This window comes from Protopterus annectens, chromosome 3.part1, assembly GCF_019279795.1.
Source record: "Protopterus annectens isolate FY-2018-M chromosome 3.part1, PAN1.0, whole genome shotgun sequence".
In the NCBI taxonomy this organism is placed as follows: domain Eukaryota; kingdom Metazoa; phylum Chordata; order Ceratodontiformes; family Protopteridae; genus Protopterus; species Protopterus annectens.
This window is the reverse complement of record NC_056732.1, coordinates 217,636,388-217,654,715: the sequence shown is the minus strand read 5'-3', so window position 1 is coordinate 217,654,715 and position 18,328 is coordinate 217,636,388. Positions and strand designations below refer to the sequence as shown.

The 18,328-nt window shown below is 42.4% G+C and overlaps 1 protein-coding gene across 1 annotated transcript in view; it reads left to right on the top strand.

Moving 5' to 3' along the window:
- DNAJC13 (DnaJ heat shock protein family (Hsp40) member C13) overlaps nucleotides 1–18,328 on the top strand; it is a gene marked incomplete in the record, with an annotated part of 3,140,357 nt that overhangs the window by 1,758,790 nt on the left and 1,363,239 nt on the right. The window contains 1 exon segment of the mRNA XM_044066722.1: nucleotides 12,210–12,314. Coding sequence (XP_043922657.1) covers nucleotides 12,210–12,314 — 105 coding nt within the window.

The window sequence follows — 18,328 nt, the reverse complement described above, 5'->3', positions numbered from 1 at the left end:
CTGCCCGAATATTCAGACCTTTTGTTCTTACGAAAAGTCTGTTGAAAATAGCGTGAATCCTGGGCTGCTGAATGTCCAAGATAATCTCCGGATTCACTCTCCCACTCTGTAGAGACATCCAAGCCGATACTCAAGCCGCCATAATGTCTCTGGTCTTTTTCCTGATTAGCAAACCGAACACCTCTCTGACGTCGCTTCTTCTTAGTTAACTGGGAGAGGGTGGAACCGCTGCTTTAATCCTTTGTATCATGGTTTAATTTATATTTCTTGGTGTTTAAAAGCTCTTTTTCAAAATCTATCATTTTACTCTGTATATCATGCAGAACACTGTTCCATACGTTCTAGCTCCAGTGTGTTTGACAAAGACTTGCAGGTTATTGCAATGTCCATTTGTAATTTTACCTTTTTCAGTCTATCCCTTTCCACCAAGATGTTAATCCATTCAGTTGAGCAGTGGTGGGCAGCGGCTACCCACCTGGACTGAATTTTTTTATCGTCATCCTACATGTCAAAAGGTGTTGCAGGATTTTTAAAGGTTCTTAGACCACGGAGTGTGATGTCCAGTTCAAGATATCTCTGTAAACTGAGATAATTTAGATGTACTGCTAACTCTTTGGACATCAATCTATCCAACTTGTCAAACACTTCTTTAGTTTCAGCTGATAAAGAACTACCTGTCCGTTGACCAATAGAGGAAAATGGATTGTTATTTCTTCTTTGTTGTTCCTTTTGCAAAAATTTCTTCCAAAATGTAGTCTGTTCTTCAGATTCAGTTTTACTGGACTTCTTTATTTAAATATAGAGATGTTGTGGAAATTTTTGATAAGAACTTGAATTTTTCATATAGATGATGTAAAAATATGAAGGACATGTTGTTTCATGCTAGATTCTTTAGGCCTAACGTGTTTAAGTAATAATCCTAGCCTTGTGTGGACCCATCCTTGTGGTAGAGGTATAACATGTCAATATGTTAGTAAAACATTTAGGTATATTAATGGATTATTTTTTCAACCTGTCATGTTTGCATGTAATACAGAAAGCATTGTGTATGCACTTAAATGTCCATGTGAGATGTTTTATATAGGTGAAAGTAAGAGGGCCTTTAAGACCAGGATTCAGGAACATGTTAGGGATATTAAAAATGAAAAATTAGAGTCTCCACTTGCAGTGCATTTTAAAAAAAATATAAGAGTAATCCACAGGGATTGTTAGGTACAATTTTAGAACATATTCCTATTAATAAATATGGTATTAATTCAAAGAAAAAACTTTTGTATAAGGAAACTCTTTTTATATTAAAATATGGCACTTTAGCCCCTGGTGGCATTAATGCAGAATGCAACTGGAGAGTTCTTATTTAAGTTTATGATGTGTATTAATTGTTTAATTGTTTGATTGATTGATTTTATTATATAAATGTATGCTACAATTCTAGTTTGCATTCTCCTTGGAAAGCTATTGTCGCGCTAGAGGTTGGAATAAATTCTGAAGTGGTGGATCTTGGTTTCTTTGGTCGTTTATCTATATATTATTTTTTGTTTCATTTGTTGTTTTTTGTACATCCCAAAATGTCTTTCCCTTCTTCTTCCAGGCCCTTTAGGGTCACATTCCAGCATCTCCATCTGTCTGGTGTGCAGAAAGGTAGTGCAGGCATTTGTTTCTTCCAGACTTCCTGCAGCTGACCGTAATGTGCCACCAGCTCCTGTTCTCATTTGCTGGGTCTAAGGGACCTGCTTTAACCTTCCTCAAGCTCAATCCGACTCATGCCTGAGGCTGGTGAGGAGACAGAGGATGCTGGTTGCAGCGTCATATTGTTGCTCAGGTATATGGCCTAATTCCCACCATCCTAAATAGCCATGCAAGTTTTGCAATGGCTGCCATCTGGAAGTGCATGCATTCTTCCAAGCATACTGAATCTCCAGACCTAGGAGTATACTACTCACCAAGCACTTAATGCTATTCCAGCAAGTCTAGACAGCCTCCCTCTCCCCAGGATGGGCTAGGTGATGTTGGTGCTTTCTTCCTTCTTCCCTGGAGTGGTTCCTCCAGTTCCTGGGATGCTAGTCGGACACTGGTTGTCTAGGATGCAGTAAGTGCTTCATTCCTCTGTACTATGGTGCTAAAGTATGTTGTGGGCATTTTTTGAGCTCCAGTATATGGGGTCTCAGTGCTGTTTTCCTTACACACACACACACACACACACACACACACACACACACACACACACACACACTCACTAACAATGGAACAGTTTTCCTTGCAAAATGTCTGGACACCACTGTCTTGGCTGTTCTCACCAGCAGACCATTTACAGTTTTTGGCTCCTTTGAGACTAATGCTGAACTTACAGATGTTGACTTTGATGTTGAATGAGACTTTGCTATTGGCTGTTTTCTTAAAAAAGGGACCTGGGATGGAGGTTGATGCCATCAGCAGTGATGTCTTTGGAAGCAATGCAGTTTGTGTTTGGGATCCTTTGGTCCCAGAGCTTGTGCTTCCTTTGTCATTGGTGACTGCCCTGTCCATAACCAGGATTGACCTTTCAGCCTTAGTCATCAAAACCCTCCATGTCAACTTCATCGATAACTGGTTTCTCAACCTCAGTAGTTTGTACTGGGCCTTTGGGTTCAGGTAAGTGAATGTTTTTTGTTCTTGACCTTAGCTTCGATGGCTAATGGCCTTGACCATTCGGGGCCAATTATGTAAAAAGTGGAGATGACCACGGCACTGTTTGATACAGTCTGCTTTGCATTTGCCCTCCTCAGTGCCTGCACTCACTTCAACCTCAGCTTAGGAACCACATTTTTCTGGTATCTCAACTATTCACTGTTTCTCTGGCAAGGGCAGAGGGATCATAGAGTTGTTTTCTGGCCATAAACGGTTTTCTTTTGTCAAACTCCTCACTTAAGAGGAAAGCTAAGCAGGACAGGTGCAAAACAACATATCTGGACTTTCCATAGGGGATGTCTACTCTGGCTTATAGGTAGGGTTGTAGGATTTGAGTTCTCCTAATCTCTCTTGATGACCCCAAGTTCTGGAAAATTTTAGATATAATGGGGGGAAACACTGGGGTGACCAAATGACCCCCCCCCCCAACTTCTCTCATGAGCACATTTAGCAAAAAGGCTTTGATATTTTAAAGTTTCCTATAGGTGGTTTCCAAAGCTGGAAAAACGGTTTGATTTGGGAGGTCAGGATGTCATGGAAAAACCTAATGATGTGACATATGAGACTATCCAGCCTTTCAAGGACTTGACCTGCTGATTGCAGTCTTCCCAGGTAGACTGTTTTTGCCATGGCTACACTTAACAAGGCTGCTGCACCTCAGAGGCCTTCATGGTGTACATTGGGATTCCCACCAAATGAGGAGCTGCATGCATTGCTCAGACGTGGAAAGTACATTTATGCATTGTCCTTTTCTCCAAAGACTATAAACTTTTTTCTCTAGGTACCACTATTTCAGATCCCCAGTTCTCCCCTTTGCCCCTTCTCTCTCTCTCTTTTTAGATATCTGCATTTTTATATTAGTTTTTTGTTATTTACTGAATAAGTGATCTACACTGCGAACCCTTTTCAGTCATGACCCAGGCCATTAGACTTGGGAAAATGTTGCAGTAGTTAAGTTACACGATAGTAATAACATGAATGACAGAAGGTATTTCATAGAAAAAAAATTATAAAGTGCGGTGGTGCACAAATCATACAACAGTATCATGAAGTAGATATGGCATAGATTCATATTAGAGTATAGTTGGGAAGGGTTGTGGAAGGGAATTATGTTCTGTCCCTCAAACCAGGTGTCTCGCCCCATCAGAAGAATGCGGCAAGATGAGAGGGATAAACCTCCTTTAAAAAAGAGCCATCTAAGAAGGCCGCATTAGACAGGAAATGTCTAGGCTACTGTCCAGTGTTCTTTTCAGATCCAGAAGAAAAACAAGGAGCTTGATCTAAATGGCCTAAAGTAATTTTACCCACAAGATGCCTTTTATCACAGTGCAGTCATCTTTCTTTGCCTGTTAGGAGGAGACTGGTTCCTTTGGACGCCTTCATCTGGACCACACAGGATTTCAGGTGGTTTCTGCTGTTTGGTTTTGTGTCAGTAAGACTGTGCTCCAGATGCTTCTGTTTGAGCTCAACTCTACCCCCATGGTGTTGGCCAAGTGCATCTTCATAGTTGCAGCAAACTAGAGGTTACAAGGCGCCAGCTTATGTCCATATCTGGATACTACTCTCTTAGCTGCCTAAACAGTGTCTGGTCTCATTGTAGCCGTTATTTGTCTACTAAATCTGTCCATACCTGAGAAGCCCAGTGAACACCATGAAGTCAGTTCATTGGATCATAAGAATTACAAGACAAAGTCAAGAGACCATTTTTACCTTGTCAGTAGCCACCCTTATGGTGTGCTTCCCACCTCTAGAAGGGTACAGCAGTATGTCATCCTCTTACCATGTTGCAGTATTCTACATATGGATTTTACTCCTCTTGTTTCACGTACTTCCGGCCAGTATGCAAAAGTTTTCAGTCCCTACATGGTGCGTGGGATGTCTGACGTAGCTCAAGGAACATGGGCCATAAAAGTGATGTCTGCATGCACCAGCTGCCAGTCGTACGTCAGGTGTTCCTGCTCTCGCTGCTGTTGGAGTTGAGAAATCAGATAAGTACACTGTTGGGGAACCTTTCAGTCCTTTTTTCCTTATTGTATTGCCTGTTCATGTCATCCAGAAAGGGCAAGTGTATGTGCAGCTAGCAGATTCCTCACAGACACCCACGATCAGTGTCACTCCTGTTTGAAACAGTCACACAACTACAAGGTTTGTTTAGTTTGTCAGAAGTTTGTACCCAAAACTTTGTGTAGTCATTTGCATGCGAAATCAAAGGTTAAAGCAGATTGCGTTAGGGATGGAGACTGCATCCGACGTACCTATTCAACCACCAAAGAAGGCCAAGATTTCACGGCCTATTATTACTGCTGTGCCTCTAGCGTCCGACCCTCAGCCCGTGGCCGATGTCAGCTTGGTAGAGGAATCTGATTCTGCCGCCTTGGATATAGCTGGTACCTCTACAGAAGTCGCACAATCCCGCGTGGAGAGCACGTCCATAGAGGCTGTTCCGACATCTGCCTCCGATGGTGGGGAGGAACCAGCGATTGCAATAGGCCCATCAGATGCCTCCAGTCCTTGACAGTCTCAAGAATCCAGCCCTTCAGACGCCAGCTAGGCCCCTTAAAAGAAAAAAAGGAAGCACCTTTCTTACTCCTCTTGAAAGCATGCCCGACTGGCAGACCTTCAGTCAAAGCCTGTTTAATGCCTTTATGGCCTTGTGTCCCGCTACTGCAGGGACTTTTAGCATTCTCCTCCACTTTTGAGACCTAGCCCTCAAACTTCAGATCCTACCACGAGGGAAAAGTAAGACCTTTTTGATTCTTCCTCTGAAGAATCTGTTTCATACACCTCCCAGATCACTTCTCCCTTGTTGTATGGTCCCCAGAGGAAGAATTTGTCGATCCTGACTTCCCCAGTTGAAGATTTGACCTTTGGAGAAACCATCTCTAAGATGAAAGACTATTTCAAGTGGGAATCCTCTGAGATGACTGAGGTACAAAAAAGATACTACAGCCTCATTCAGATGGATTCCCCAAGCCCGTTTGCTGTTCCTCCAGTCCTGCCCGCCTTCCTGGATGCCTTCTCCTTAGCATCCTTAAATCCAGACTCTCAACCTACTGCCCCACACAGACCTGACAAGACTGTACAAAGTTCCTGACACTGCCAAGTACCTCCTAAAGTGCCCACCTGCAGACCCTGCCATTGTCTCCACTAAAACAGACCAGGCTTCTAAGCTCTTACCCACTACCACCACACTTCCAGCTGACAAAGACAGCAAGACCATGGAAAGGTTGGGTAAGGAAATTTACACCTATGCTATGTTGTCCTTTAGGGCTACAAATTACCAGACTCTTATGGCAGAATACACCCTATCCTTCCTGGAAAAAGCCTCCAAGCAATTTGCTGATACACCAGACTGCGTTACCAAAGCATCACTGTCTTCTCTTCTGGCCCTCGCCTCCCAGGTTACCAGGCACTCCATAAAGTTCATAGGTGTGTACTAGGCTAATGGCCCTGGAGCCTTTACAAGCCTAGCCCATAGGATTACCCTGGCATTGTGCCACCTGACCTTAGTTCCCAGTGCGTCTGTCGAGTAGAGCCACTGGAGTAATCACCGGGGTGAATTTTCTATTTCCCATCCACTCATCAAGATTTCTCTTGAAGAGGGCCAGTGAGGTGCTCTGCTTGACATATATGGGAAGTCTTTCCATAGCATGGGCAGTCTCTGGGTTATGAACCTGTCCCTCCAGCATGTTCTGTGTTTGTAGTAATGAAGTTGAGGTCTCTGGAGCGTGTGGTGTGGAGAGATTGGGATTTCTTTAGATGTAGCATTTCTAACAGAGCTGGGTCAGACATGGCTTTGTAAGTCAAGCAGAGAGCGCCTCTAAGTAGGCGATATGAGACAGGGAATAGTTGTTGTTTTAGTCTGTCCATATAGGACAAATGTTTAAGGCCTAGGATCCTCTTTGTTGGGTACTTTTGTGGCCTCTCCAGTTGTTGCAGGTGTCTAGTGACATTGTATTCAATTACTGGGTTAATGAGGGAAGAGTAGAGGATGGCAATGACCTCTTTCTACCTGGATGCAAAACCCTTAGTAATGAGATGTGCCACACAGAAGGACATAGAAGTGCAGTTATGATGCTGCTGAAATCTCAGCTAGGGCAACAGCATCAGCTTCTTGCCTTAAGGAGGTATTCCTGGCTCTGCCTACAGCCTCTTCCTAAGGACTTAAGGACAAAGCTTATTGATGCACCCCTGGAAAATTCAGCCTTGTTTGGTGCAAAAGTAGCCAACCTCTCTAAGTCACTACAGCAAAAAGGAAATGAAATGCAGGATTTGAAACACCTGCTTGTCTCTCCCATACCAAAATTTCATATAAATTACCTGGACAAAACTCAGTTCATAAGGAAGCACTCTCACCCTGCATCTCCTTCCAGAACTAGAAAACCCACCAGGAAGCCCCCCTCTCCAGCTAGAGCTTCACCTTCCTTTAGCCAGAGACCACCCTTTCTTCAAAGCTTTCAAGATAGGGCAGGTAGCATCTGACTGCCTGCCTACCTTTCCCCCTCCACCCCCTCCCTCTCTACCTCTGTCACTTTGTCTCTCTCACTGCCTCCCTGTGTGGACTCGCATCACATCAGACAAATGGGTCCTGTCCATCCTTCAAAATGTTTACTTCATGACCTGGCTCACCCCCTCCCCCCCAGAGCGAAAGGGCATCCCAAAGCCCCCAACACAACAGCTGCACCTCCTGCAGCCTGTGTTGCAAGCCCTACTGGCCCAAGGCACCATTGAATCTGTGCCCCCAAATGCAAAAGGAAGAGGTTTCTACTCCAGGATTTTCCTGGTTCCAAGAAAATATGGACCATGGAGACAATTTCTGGACTTCTCCTGTCTCAACCTTTTCCTAAAGGGTCTCTACCTTCAGGATGTTGATCTTACATTCCCTCTTTCCCCTGCTACTCCACCAAGGGTACATGGCCACCATAGATATAAACAATGCTTATCTGCACATCCCCATAAAGCCCAGATTCAGGAAATACCTGAGGTCCTTGGTAGGCACTTCTCACTTTCAGTTCTCTACCTTACCCTTTGGGCCTTCCATTACTCCCGGGGTTTTCACCAAATGCTTGGCTCCAGTGATTGCTTACTGCAGGACAAAGGGAATCCAAGTATTCCCTTACCTGGACAACCTGCTAATCCAGACAGGCAACAAGGAGACCCTCCTGCTACACATTCAACTGGTAGTGTCCATCCTACAGTCCCTGGGATTCCAGATAAATTTCCCAAAATCCCACCTGGAACCTACACAAAACGTTGTCTTCCTGGGGTGCAGAATTCACACAGCCCTCATGAAAGCCTACCTCACCTCAGACCCTGACAGAACATCTGCTTCTGGTCCTTCAATCTACAGAATTGACAGGAAGACGGTATCTCAGACTCCTGTGCTACATAGCAGCCACTATCCCCATGTTACCATTAACGAGACTGCATATGAGAAAGTTGCAGTGGTATCTTTTGTCAGTCTAGAGCCAACACTCCCATCCTTTCAAGTGCAGGGTTCCTCTCCTCCCATGCCTCAAAAAGGAAATCCAGTGGTGTCTGGCACACGTGACCCACAATCCAGGTCTATCCCTCCAACCACCTCCTACTCACACAGGTCATGCACACAGATGCCTCAGACCTGGGCTGGGGAGCAACACTGAGCCATCTAAGGGTGCAGGGCTTGTGGCCAAAGCCTTACAAACTAGAACACATCAGTCTTCGAGAGATGAGGACAATTCTTCTGGCCTTTTGAGCCTTCCTACCTTACCTCCAACAAGGTCCATTGAAGATTTTCACAGACAACACCACTGTCCTGTGGTATCTCAACAAACAGGGAGGCACCAAGTCATACTTAGTTTGCAGACTGGCCCTTCTAGTATGGGAGCTAGCCACCTCACAGGGAGTTGACCCTACATGCTGTCTACATTCCCTCTCTCCACAACTCCCAGGGAGACTATCTGAGCAGAACCATCACAAGCAACCATGAATGGATGCTTCACAGGGATGTCTTCTTGGATCTGGTCCGCCAGTGGGGTACACCTCAAATAGACCTGTTTGCCTCCTCACTTCCTGGCTTTTGCACCAGGATACCAGACCCACAGGCACTGGCAACAGATGCCTTTTCAATCTCCTGGAAGGGGAAATTTCTATATGTATCCCCCCCCCACACACACACTTATTCAGAAGGTCCTGTTGAAAATCGGGCAGGACAGACCAAACATCTTGTTGGTGACTCCTTACTGGCCAAGACAGCACTGGTTCCTCCTACATCTACAACTGTCCAAGGGCAATCACCACAAGTTACCCCACAGAGTGGACCTTCTCACACAGCACAAGGGATCCCAGATTCACCCACAGTGGCAGTTACTGCACCTCACCCTGTGGTTGATAGGATTCTGATTCCCTTCAGACACCTTTACGAGGATGTGCTCAATGTCCTGCAGGAGGCCAGGAAACTAAATACAAGAAACTCCTACCTTTCTAAGTGGAAAATGGTGTCAAAAAGACAGTTGCACCTGCTTGCTTGCAAGTGAGACTCCTCTAGTCCTGTCTTGCTTGTGTGAGTTACTGCAGACAGGCTTTGCTTATTCTTCCATTAAAGCTCACTTAACAGCAATTTCAGCATGCCTCCCTCTGGACCCCCCTCTGGCATCCAGATTTCCAGCTAAGCTTTTCCTCAAAGGGATACTTCACCTCAACCCCCCTATGAAACCTTCTCCTCCACCGTGGGATCTTAGCTATGTTTTGGAAAAGCTTACCCTCCCTCCATTTGAGCCAGCAGACAAAGCCTCCCTAAAACATTGTACTTGGAAAAATTTATTATTAGTAGCATTGACCTCAGCCGGAAGAGTATCAGCGCTACAAGCCCTTATGGCCATTCCTCCTTTCCTAGTTTTCCACAATGACAGGGTTACTCTTAGAACTAACCCTTCCTTCATGCCCAAGGTGGTAAATGACCTGTCCCTCAATCAGGGCATACACCTACCTCCTTCCCTAACCCACAGGAGGGCAGTGAGAGAGTACTTCACTCCCTGGATGTTTACAGACAACTCTGGTATTACCTGCATAAAACCAAGTCCATCAGACAGGCTGACCAACTTTTCATCTCCTTTCACCCCAGGGCCCTAGGAAAGGCAGTGACCAAACAGACCATCTCTGTCTGGATTTCTAAGGCCATCACCTTCTGCTATCAGTACCATGGAAAATCCCTGCAAGGTACTGTTAAGGCACACTCCACCAGGGCTGTGGCCTCCTCTGGAGCCTTTTTCAAGGGTCTGGATACCTCTACCATTCTCGAAGCAGCTACTTAATCATCAGTACACACCTTTACCAAGCATTAGCAACTAGATCACATTTCTAGAGCTAGGGCGGGGTTTGCCAGAGCTATCCTTCACAGATTCCTGGAGACAGCCTAGACCACCTCCCCATTAACAGTGCGCTTTGGCACTCACCCATATGTGGAATACTGCAACATGGGAATAGAAGGACGTAGAAAAGTTGTGTAAAATCTTAGATGTCTTACTCTTCCATGTTGCAGTATTCCTTCCCACCCCCTTCCCCTCCTGTTAGGTTGCATTTCCCTTTCTGGGTGGCATAGGACATGCATTGCCCTTCTAGGACTGGCTCTGACTGGGGCTTTCAGTTCTGAGGGCTGGTGCATGCAGACGTCACTTTTATGTCCCACCTTCTTTGAGCCACATCAGACGTCCTACGCACCATGTAGGGACTGAAAACTTTTGCATACTGGCCGACATATGCAAAGCAAGAGGAGTAAACCCATATGTGGAATACTGCAACATGGGCGAGGAGGACATCTATGGTTATGGTAAGACATTACACAGCTTTTCTTTAAGTCAGGAATGAATTTGTGGATGCCAGTTCTAGATGCTTGCATTCATTTGATGCGCTCTGGACACACTGCCTTGCAGACTGCTTTTACCCTCTGACAAAATTCCATCCATCAGGAATATTGTGATTCATCTATTCCAGTATTTCATGTTTCTAGCTTCTTTCTGCCCAGGGACACCTTGTACAGCTTTACAGGAGCAGTTTATTTGGTTCCTAGTGCTGTGTCTTGTAGGAAAGTCCTGTAGTGCTTTTTGAAAGTGCAGTGGAATCTACTGTCCGACTGTCTTAACCCTTCCATACAGCATTTCTAAAACCAGCAAGAAATGTTTGAATCTGTGGCTGCACAAACCAAATCATATACTTGTTAAAACATTTCTAGCTCCCATTCCAGTTTCAGCTATCACAATGAATGCATCTGTCCTAAGGTGAGTTGTGAGTATTTTCAAGAGTAGACAGTCCAAGGTGTATGGTCACACAGACCGGTCTGCTCATCAGAATTGTAGAAATGAGTGCTGTCCTCTTCACTGTGCAGGTGTTCCAGGACTCTGTTCTTTAAGGTGATATTTCCATCCACACAGAGTATGACTGTGGTTTAGAATTTGAAAAAGTAGGCAAGCAAATTTCTACCCCCTTTGATGAGAAGTCATGAAAGTAAAGAAATGGGCCGTCTGAATTACTTTCAGGTAGCTAGATGCACTGTAGGAGAAGCCAGTTCATTAGTGTTATTAGATTGGTTACTCTGTACTGATGCTGCATGAATAGGCTGCTGTTCTGTATTATGGAGGATCTTGCTGTGACCTGTTTGCATCTCTGTGCAGTGCCAAATATATCAAGTTTTTTTTCCCTTAGTCCTTTCATAGAAGGAAGTCCCCAAAATGCATTCATGCAGAAATAGACTCCAGGACTCCTGTATGCTTTCTCCCATTTCCCTGATCTCAGGTTTCTTCAAAATGCCAAATTAAGCAAAGCCAAGATCATTCTTGTAACGCCTTGACAATTTGGCTACCCCTGCTTTGGCATCTGCTTCTGGAGCACACTCTGTCTTGGGTCCCTCATAACTGTTTTGACTCGGCCATCTCACAAACCTCACCTGGACTTTCACTCCACATGGCTAACAGCATGATAGCTCCCAATTCCTTTAATGGTCAGCAGCTGCTCTTACCTATGTAGGGTGTTCCAAATCCAGACCTCTCCTACAAATCTAATGTTAGAATTGTGTATGTTTTTCTTCTTCCAAACCAGATCACCACTGTTTGACTACCTTTAATTCCACCTGGCTTTAACTCTACTGAGTAAACAGAGAAGGAAATCCTAGAGGGAATGCATGAAATTGCCACTGTTTGCCAGTAATGGTGGTGCAGACTGACTAGATTCAAGCACAATCATGTGTTAGTGAGTTACACATTTAGACTAGGATTTAGAATGGGATAACTTCCATTCACTTTAAATTAATGATCATGGAATAGCTATGAAACAGTTGGCATGTGTTTTGTGCATTTTTTTATAAATGTTCAAGTTTGATTTGATACCAAATTGATAATGGCAACACAGTATTTACATGTAGAGTTTAGTTTGAGTTCTTGTCATCCATGGGGTTTCCTAAGTGAAAATGTTTTCTGTTATGATCTGTATTTTGATGGGGCAATGTAGATTTCTAAATTTTCTCTTTTTAGGTTATCTTAATTTAATGAACTGTGGTGGTCTGATTACAGAGCAATGTTATTGAAGCAGCTCCCAACATGAAGAGGGAAAGTGAAAAAGAGTGGTACTTCGGCAATGCTGATAAAGAACGACTTGGGCCTTACAGTTTTGAAGAGGTATTTGTGAACCCAGTTGCTGCCTTGTTTCCCCCAACTTGTACTATGTTTAGTGAGGCTAAGGCAAAAGAAGTAAACCACTGATTTTAAGATTATGGTTGCTGTCTTTGTTTTGTTTGGTGCAATATAATACTTTATTAGACTTTTGTTAAATATTAGCTTGTTTCTTACCAAAGAAATGTATCTGGACTGTGCAGTCAGGTATTAACATTGGTTTAAAAAAACAGAAACACCCTCAAGTTTCTTGTTCTTGCTTCTGACTCAACTACCTGGGCTTTGCATCTTCTCCTTAAAGGTAGGTGACTTGTGCACCATAAACAAAACCATTATCCTGTTTTGTTACTGGCCATGTCCTGTTTCAGAGAGCTACTTCCATTTGAAATGGTTCTCCCCATTTAGTTTGGGTTATCAGTTATATTTTCAAAAACAGTTTGTGTAGCAGCTTTAAAAAGTTTACATTTTTTATAGTTGAGTATGCCTAAGAAAAATAAAATGTGTTGAGACAAAATCTTTTTAAAAAAAAGAATCAGTGTGGTAATTTAGATTAGATACCACAACCCCTTCACTTGAAGCAATTAATATAAAATGTGCTTTACAATTAAATGATTCTCCATCCACTGATAATCATCTCATTCACTGCTCAGCAAACATCTCCTGTGGTGTACTCCTCAATCCCTTTCCCCACCAAGTAACATATTGTGCCGGTAAATAATACGGTGGCTTTACTGTCCGTCTGAATGCATTAGAATCCAGATTATATATCTGCTGCATTATTAGACTAACACACTAATGGACATCTTCCTGTGCCAGAAATGGACTGGTATTGACTAGCATTTTAGATAGATGAGGAATCAGTTATTGAGTACACTGAGTGCTTGAGTGTTGTGTTCATACTTTGCCACATTTGTACTCCCACTATAGGTTGCCATCTACAGTGGTTAATACTTGATGGAGAGAAAAACACTGAGAAGGCTGCCAGCAAGGGCTTTACAGCTATATTAGGGGCATATGCCTATCTTTACTTCCACATTACTTGTACAACCAAGTTAGGGCAGCAAAAATGGCAAATCTGACATCCCACTGCACAACAGCCCCAACTACAATTTTTTTTATCTTAACTCATGAAAGCCCAGTGACTCCTGCAAGCATTTCTGTAGTTGCATCCTACTGACATCTCTAGGCATGTAATATAGTTTGTTCGTATTTGTATTAGTAATTACAAAACCATGCTGCATACAGGCTCTTGAAATATTTAATCTTAGTTTATATTATGAGCAACACAACTGCACTGATATTTGACCTTTGTCTAGTGCTGCTAAAGAGAGAGCAACTCTTAATAAACACTTTTTATATTGCCTTAATTTTCATATTTTTCTAAATATCTTGACATTTAATTAACGCATTGAGTGTGTAGCCTCATATGAAAGCAAAGCGATAGCTGATGAAAATGCTGCTGTGTGCATGCCTGTGTCTACCTGAGTGGTTAAGATAAAGGTGCAAAATATTATAATTAATATTTACTGCATGTATAACGAATTGTAAAATCCAGTTTAATACTTACAATCTGTTGAATGCTGCCACTGTAAATGTTTTTGTGCTGAACTGTTAGCCATTTACATTTGTTAATAGCCATTACAGCTCCAGTGAATATGATAATTTGTTTGAAATGTGAGCACATAATTTGATTTTTGTCAAAAAACTCAGGATGCAGTCATTTGAAGTTGGGTGCAAATCTCTAGAGCTCCATTGGAGTAAATGAGGTTAACCTGTCAATGACCCTTATAGAATTGTGTATTAAAGGCTTATCCCTCTGGGACAAATGACCCCACCAGTGATTGACCTAGACAGTGCAGTGCCAGACTGGGAAATAGTTTAATAATTAGATCAGTAAGTTGGGGACTAGCGGGACATTAGTGTAAAAAAAAAACAAAGAGACTGCTTTCATATTACAGGTCAGAGCAAATTAATAATAGTCTTCAGAAAAAAGAATTAATTTGGAAGTTTAGATTAGCTGTCCCAAGTCTTCCTGGTGTAAATGAAGCAATTATTATAAAATGTGTATTAAAATTAAATGTTTGTTTTTGGTTGACTTGAGCAAATAAGTTGGAGAAGGGTCATTAATATTTAAAGTATGCTTCTGTTTGATATCATTAGTTCTAAAGAAGTTCGAATTGAATAAAAAAATTGCTAAACTTTATTTCTGTATTTTCTGTTAGGTGATCCCATCTGAAATTATTTCATTTCTGCAATTTGTTCTATGGTACTGTGAACAGTTTCTATAGTTTTGTATGTCATTTGTGAAGATTGAGAGTAGTGTTCACACATGAGGGTGCAGGGTGCGTTCTCCCTCACAAAGCACTTTTTTTGTGCTGGACCATTATTTCCATTTTAGGCATGTGTTTCTGTTGGCCTGTTATTTTCTTGAATGCTTTGGCCAAGTCTAGGTAGGTAGTGTGCACTGCTTTGCCCTCATCCATTGCTTTGGTGACCTTCTTGAAGAAATCTACTAGTTTGAGTAGGCATGAGCTGCCCTTGATAAAAGTAAACTGTGTTGGATCCAATATCTGAAGGTTTCTTATGCTGTTGTCTGTCATGGCCATGAGTATTTTTTCCACGGCCTTGCGTATTAGGCAAGTCAGACTTGTGAGTCTGTAGTTTCCTGGGTCCATGGATGGGCCCACCTTTGTGCAGAGGTATAACAAATGCAGTCCTCTGTTCTGTTTCTGCAGAGCCTGTTTGGAGGCTATGACTGAATAGTACTTCTGTTGGCCCAATAGGGCATATTGCATGCTATTAAGGAGGCATTCTGGGGTGATGATAGGTCCCATTGATGCTGTTTTTATTTTTGGAGAGCTCACTGAGGACCTATTACCTGATGATAGTTTGGGGGGAGCTGTGGCTGAGTGCGTTTCTTGAGAGCTGTCTGGGGGAAAGTGGGGTAAAATTGGAGCAGAATTTATTGGCCAGTAGGTTTGCTGTATCTTCTCGCTAAGTATAGGTGGCTCCATTTACAATTAGTTTGATTAATTTGTTGTGTATTGCCTTTGAGTTTCTGGCATATCTTAAGAATGGGTTGTGGTTGTACTTGACCTAGGATGCTATCTTTACCCAAAATTTGGCTTTGGTAGACTTAATTAATTCCCCTGAATTGTTTAGTTTGATGAGGGATCTCTTACCTTACTGGGCATTGTACTCTCTATTTTGGCCATGATTTTCTTCATTTTCTTATGCAGTCTATTGATCGAATGTCACCAGGGTGGCTTGTTTTTGGAGTTAGTCCTATGTTTACATTGTGTAGGTATTACTGCCTGTACGCAGCTAATATGCCTGAATACAGAGTTTTTGAAGATTCAATATAGGCAGCCTGGTGTCGCCTGGATTTGGGGGAGGTGGCTTGAAATTTTTCCAAGTGGTTAAAAGTATGAAGTTAGCATTTAAATAATTCATAAAAGTAGCAGGGTTACCCAATTTCCCAGGTTTTATTTTTAGTTTTCAGAGACAGCTTTATGATCTGTCCTGACCAATGCGGATATTGCACTTTGAAGACAAAGTTCCCCATGTTGCTGAGGACTAGGTCAATAATGATTGCTTCCCTAGAGGGTGTATGGACTAGTTGGTAAAGGGTATCCATATTGACAAAGTCCAGAAATCTTTGAGCCGCTAAGTTTGAGATTGTGTACGATTCCCAGTCTGTAGTTTAGTGCTTGAAGTCACCCATTATTATGGTGTTCAATTGGATGGAAAGTGACTCTAGTTCATTTAAGTAAGTGTTATGCATGTCCTGGGTGATGGAGGAGGACCTATAGCTTGCAGAGATATGGATATGGTATGTTGTTTTGTTTATGGTAAGTTGTACGTAGAGGAGTTTGTGTATCATACTACTTGACCACTCTTGAGATGTGATTATTTTTGATGTAAATTGAAACACACCCACTTTTGTATCTTTCTGTGCAGTAGCTGGCATAAATGTGTGGAAGGCATATTTTAGCCCTGCACTGCTGGAATGTTCTGTGCTTTAAACCATGTCTTAGTAACTACACAGATACCAACATTCTCCAGGATGAGGAGAGCCTGTGGGAAGTGGAGTTTTTTTTTTTGTTTGAACTCCTGGCATTGAGCTGTATCACCTTTAGAATGTTTTGGGTTGGTTTAGCTATGTCTGATGGTTTGTTCATCTTATTTATATTTGTTTACTGGGGTAGTGCACTGATCTCAGTGGACCATTTGCATGCACAGCCTGGGTGAATAGGGTCACATAGGAAATGAACAAAACATATTTAAAGATACAAGGATATTTTAAAAAACACATATAATAATGCACATATTTATAGATGTAAAAATGTGCTACACCGTTTAGTTCAAGAAGCAGTTAATATCAAAACTTGGATGGAAAAATGGAATTATGTATAGCAGAGCTTTTTGTGCTATAGAGATAGCATATCAGTATATAGAGAGGTATGAAAACATTAGAAGAGGCAAGTTAGAATAGTTGCAAGAAAGGATGCCATCTGGAAAAGACAGAGAAAAGGTGAGAGAGAGGCATGCAGAGGGAAGAGGGAGTAGAAAGAAGAATTGTAAGAAAGATGCAAAGAGAAGAAGGAAGTAGGATGAATGCGAGACAGTAAGTAAAGGGGATGACAAGGTGTAATAAGGAAGGATGAAATAGGGATAAAGATGTGTGAGAGCTGCGAGGTTCGTGTAATGTGACCTGAGTGAGTGCAGCTGCACCTTCCTTGGGTTAGGAGGTGTTTTTTGAGCTGATGTCTGAAGTCTGAGTACTTTTGAACATCTTGGATTGAGAGAGGAGTGGAGTGCCATAGTTTAAGTGCTTGGATGGAGAATGCACAGTCAGTGCAATAAAGTTTATTTTTTGGAGTTGGGGGTGAGTCGCGATTGAGAGTTACCCCTGGGATCATATGTAGGAGCTTTGGTGAAAAGTTTGAATAAGAGGGGACAACGTCTCAGGAGAAAGGGCTTAGTGAATTAGTGATCCTAGTAAGTGATTGGCTGTCAGATGTGCTGTGGGGGCCTTTTAGCTTTGGCGAGAATTAGGCAGTGGTCATTATTGGGGGAGTTTGTAATGAACTGGCAGATTTTATTAGAGATGGTTTGTAAGGTGGTGGTATTTTTCTTTGGGGCTGCTGCTGTAATGGGTAGTCCATATTCGAGTTGGGATAACAGTATTTCTTTGCCTATGGTAGTTTTGGCTGGCTTGGACAGAAGAGGTGCTTGATTGTTCATCCAGAACAGTAGTGTGTTGATTTTTTTGCAAGTCTTTTGAATATGTAGTTTAAAGTTAAGAGGTTAGTCTAGCCAATTGTCAAGGCATTTGAAGGATGTGGTAGTTTCTATGGTGGTGGTATTGACATCTTTAATATTAAGGAACCTGGGTGCTTTGGCTAATTTTTGGTTAGTTACAAATAGCAGTGCTTTTTTCTAGAATTGAGTACAAGTTTCTGGCCTATTAGCCACTGGTTGAGGGTTTGGAGGTCATCTTGAAGATGAGTTTGTAAAATAGAGTGGGATTTGACGTTTGGATGATTATGTCATCTGCATAAAGAATTAGAGGTGTCCAAGGATGATCAGATTTGAGTTTTTTGATAAATATGGAAAATAGCAGAGAGGTTGAAGTTGAACCCTGGGGGATTCCTTTCATAAGAGGGGGCGTTTCACGGGTGCCGGAAGCCTACTTTCACCTTGAAGGATCTGTTGGTGAGGAAGTCTATAGACTAAGGTTTTGCATCATCACTAATGCCTATTTCAATTAATTTGTCAAATAGTAAGTTGTGGTCAATTAAATTAAATGCTTTTGTGAGGTCAGTAAAGACTGCTCCTGTTAGGTTACCTTTGCCCATATTTAATAGGATATCGTCTGTGAAGGAGTAGAGAGCTGTTATGGTGCTGGGTCCAGAGCAGGATCCATGTTGCTTTATGGACAGACGATTGTGTTTATGTAAACAAGTAATTTGGTTGTAGATAATTTTTTCTAGTATCTTACCGAAAGTGAGAAGTAT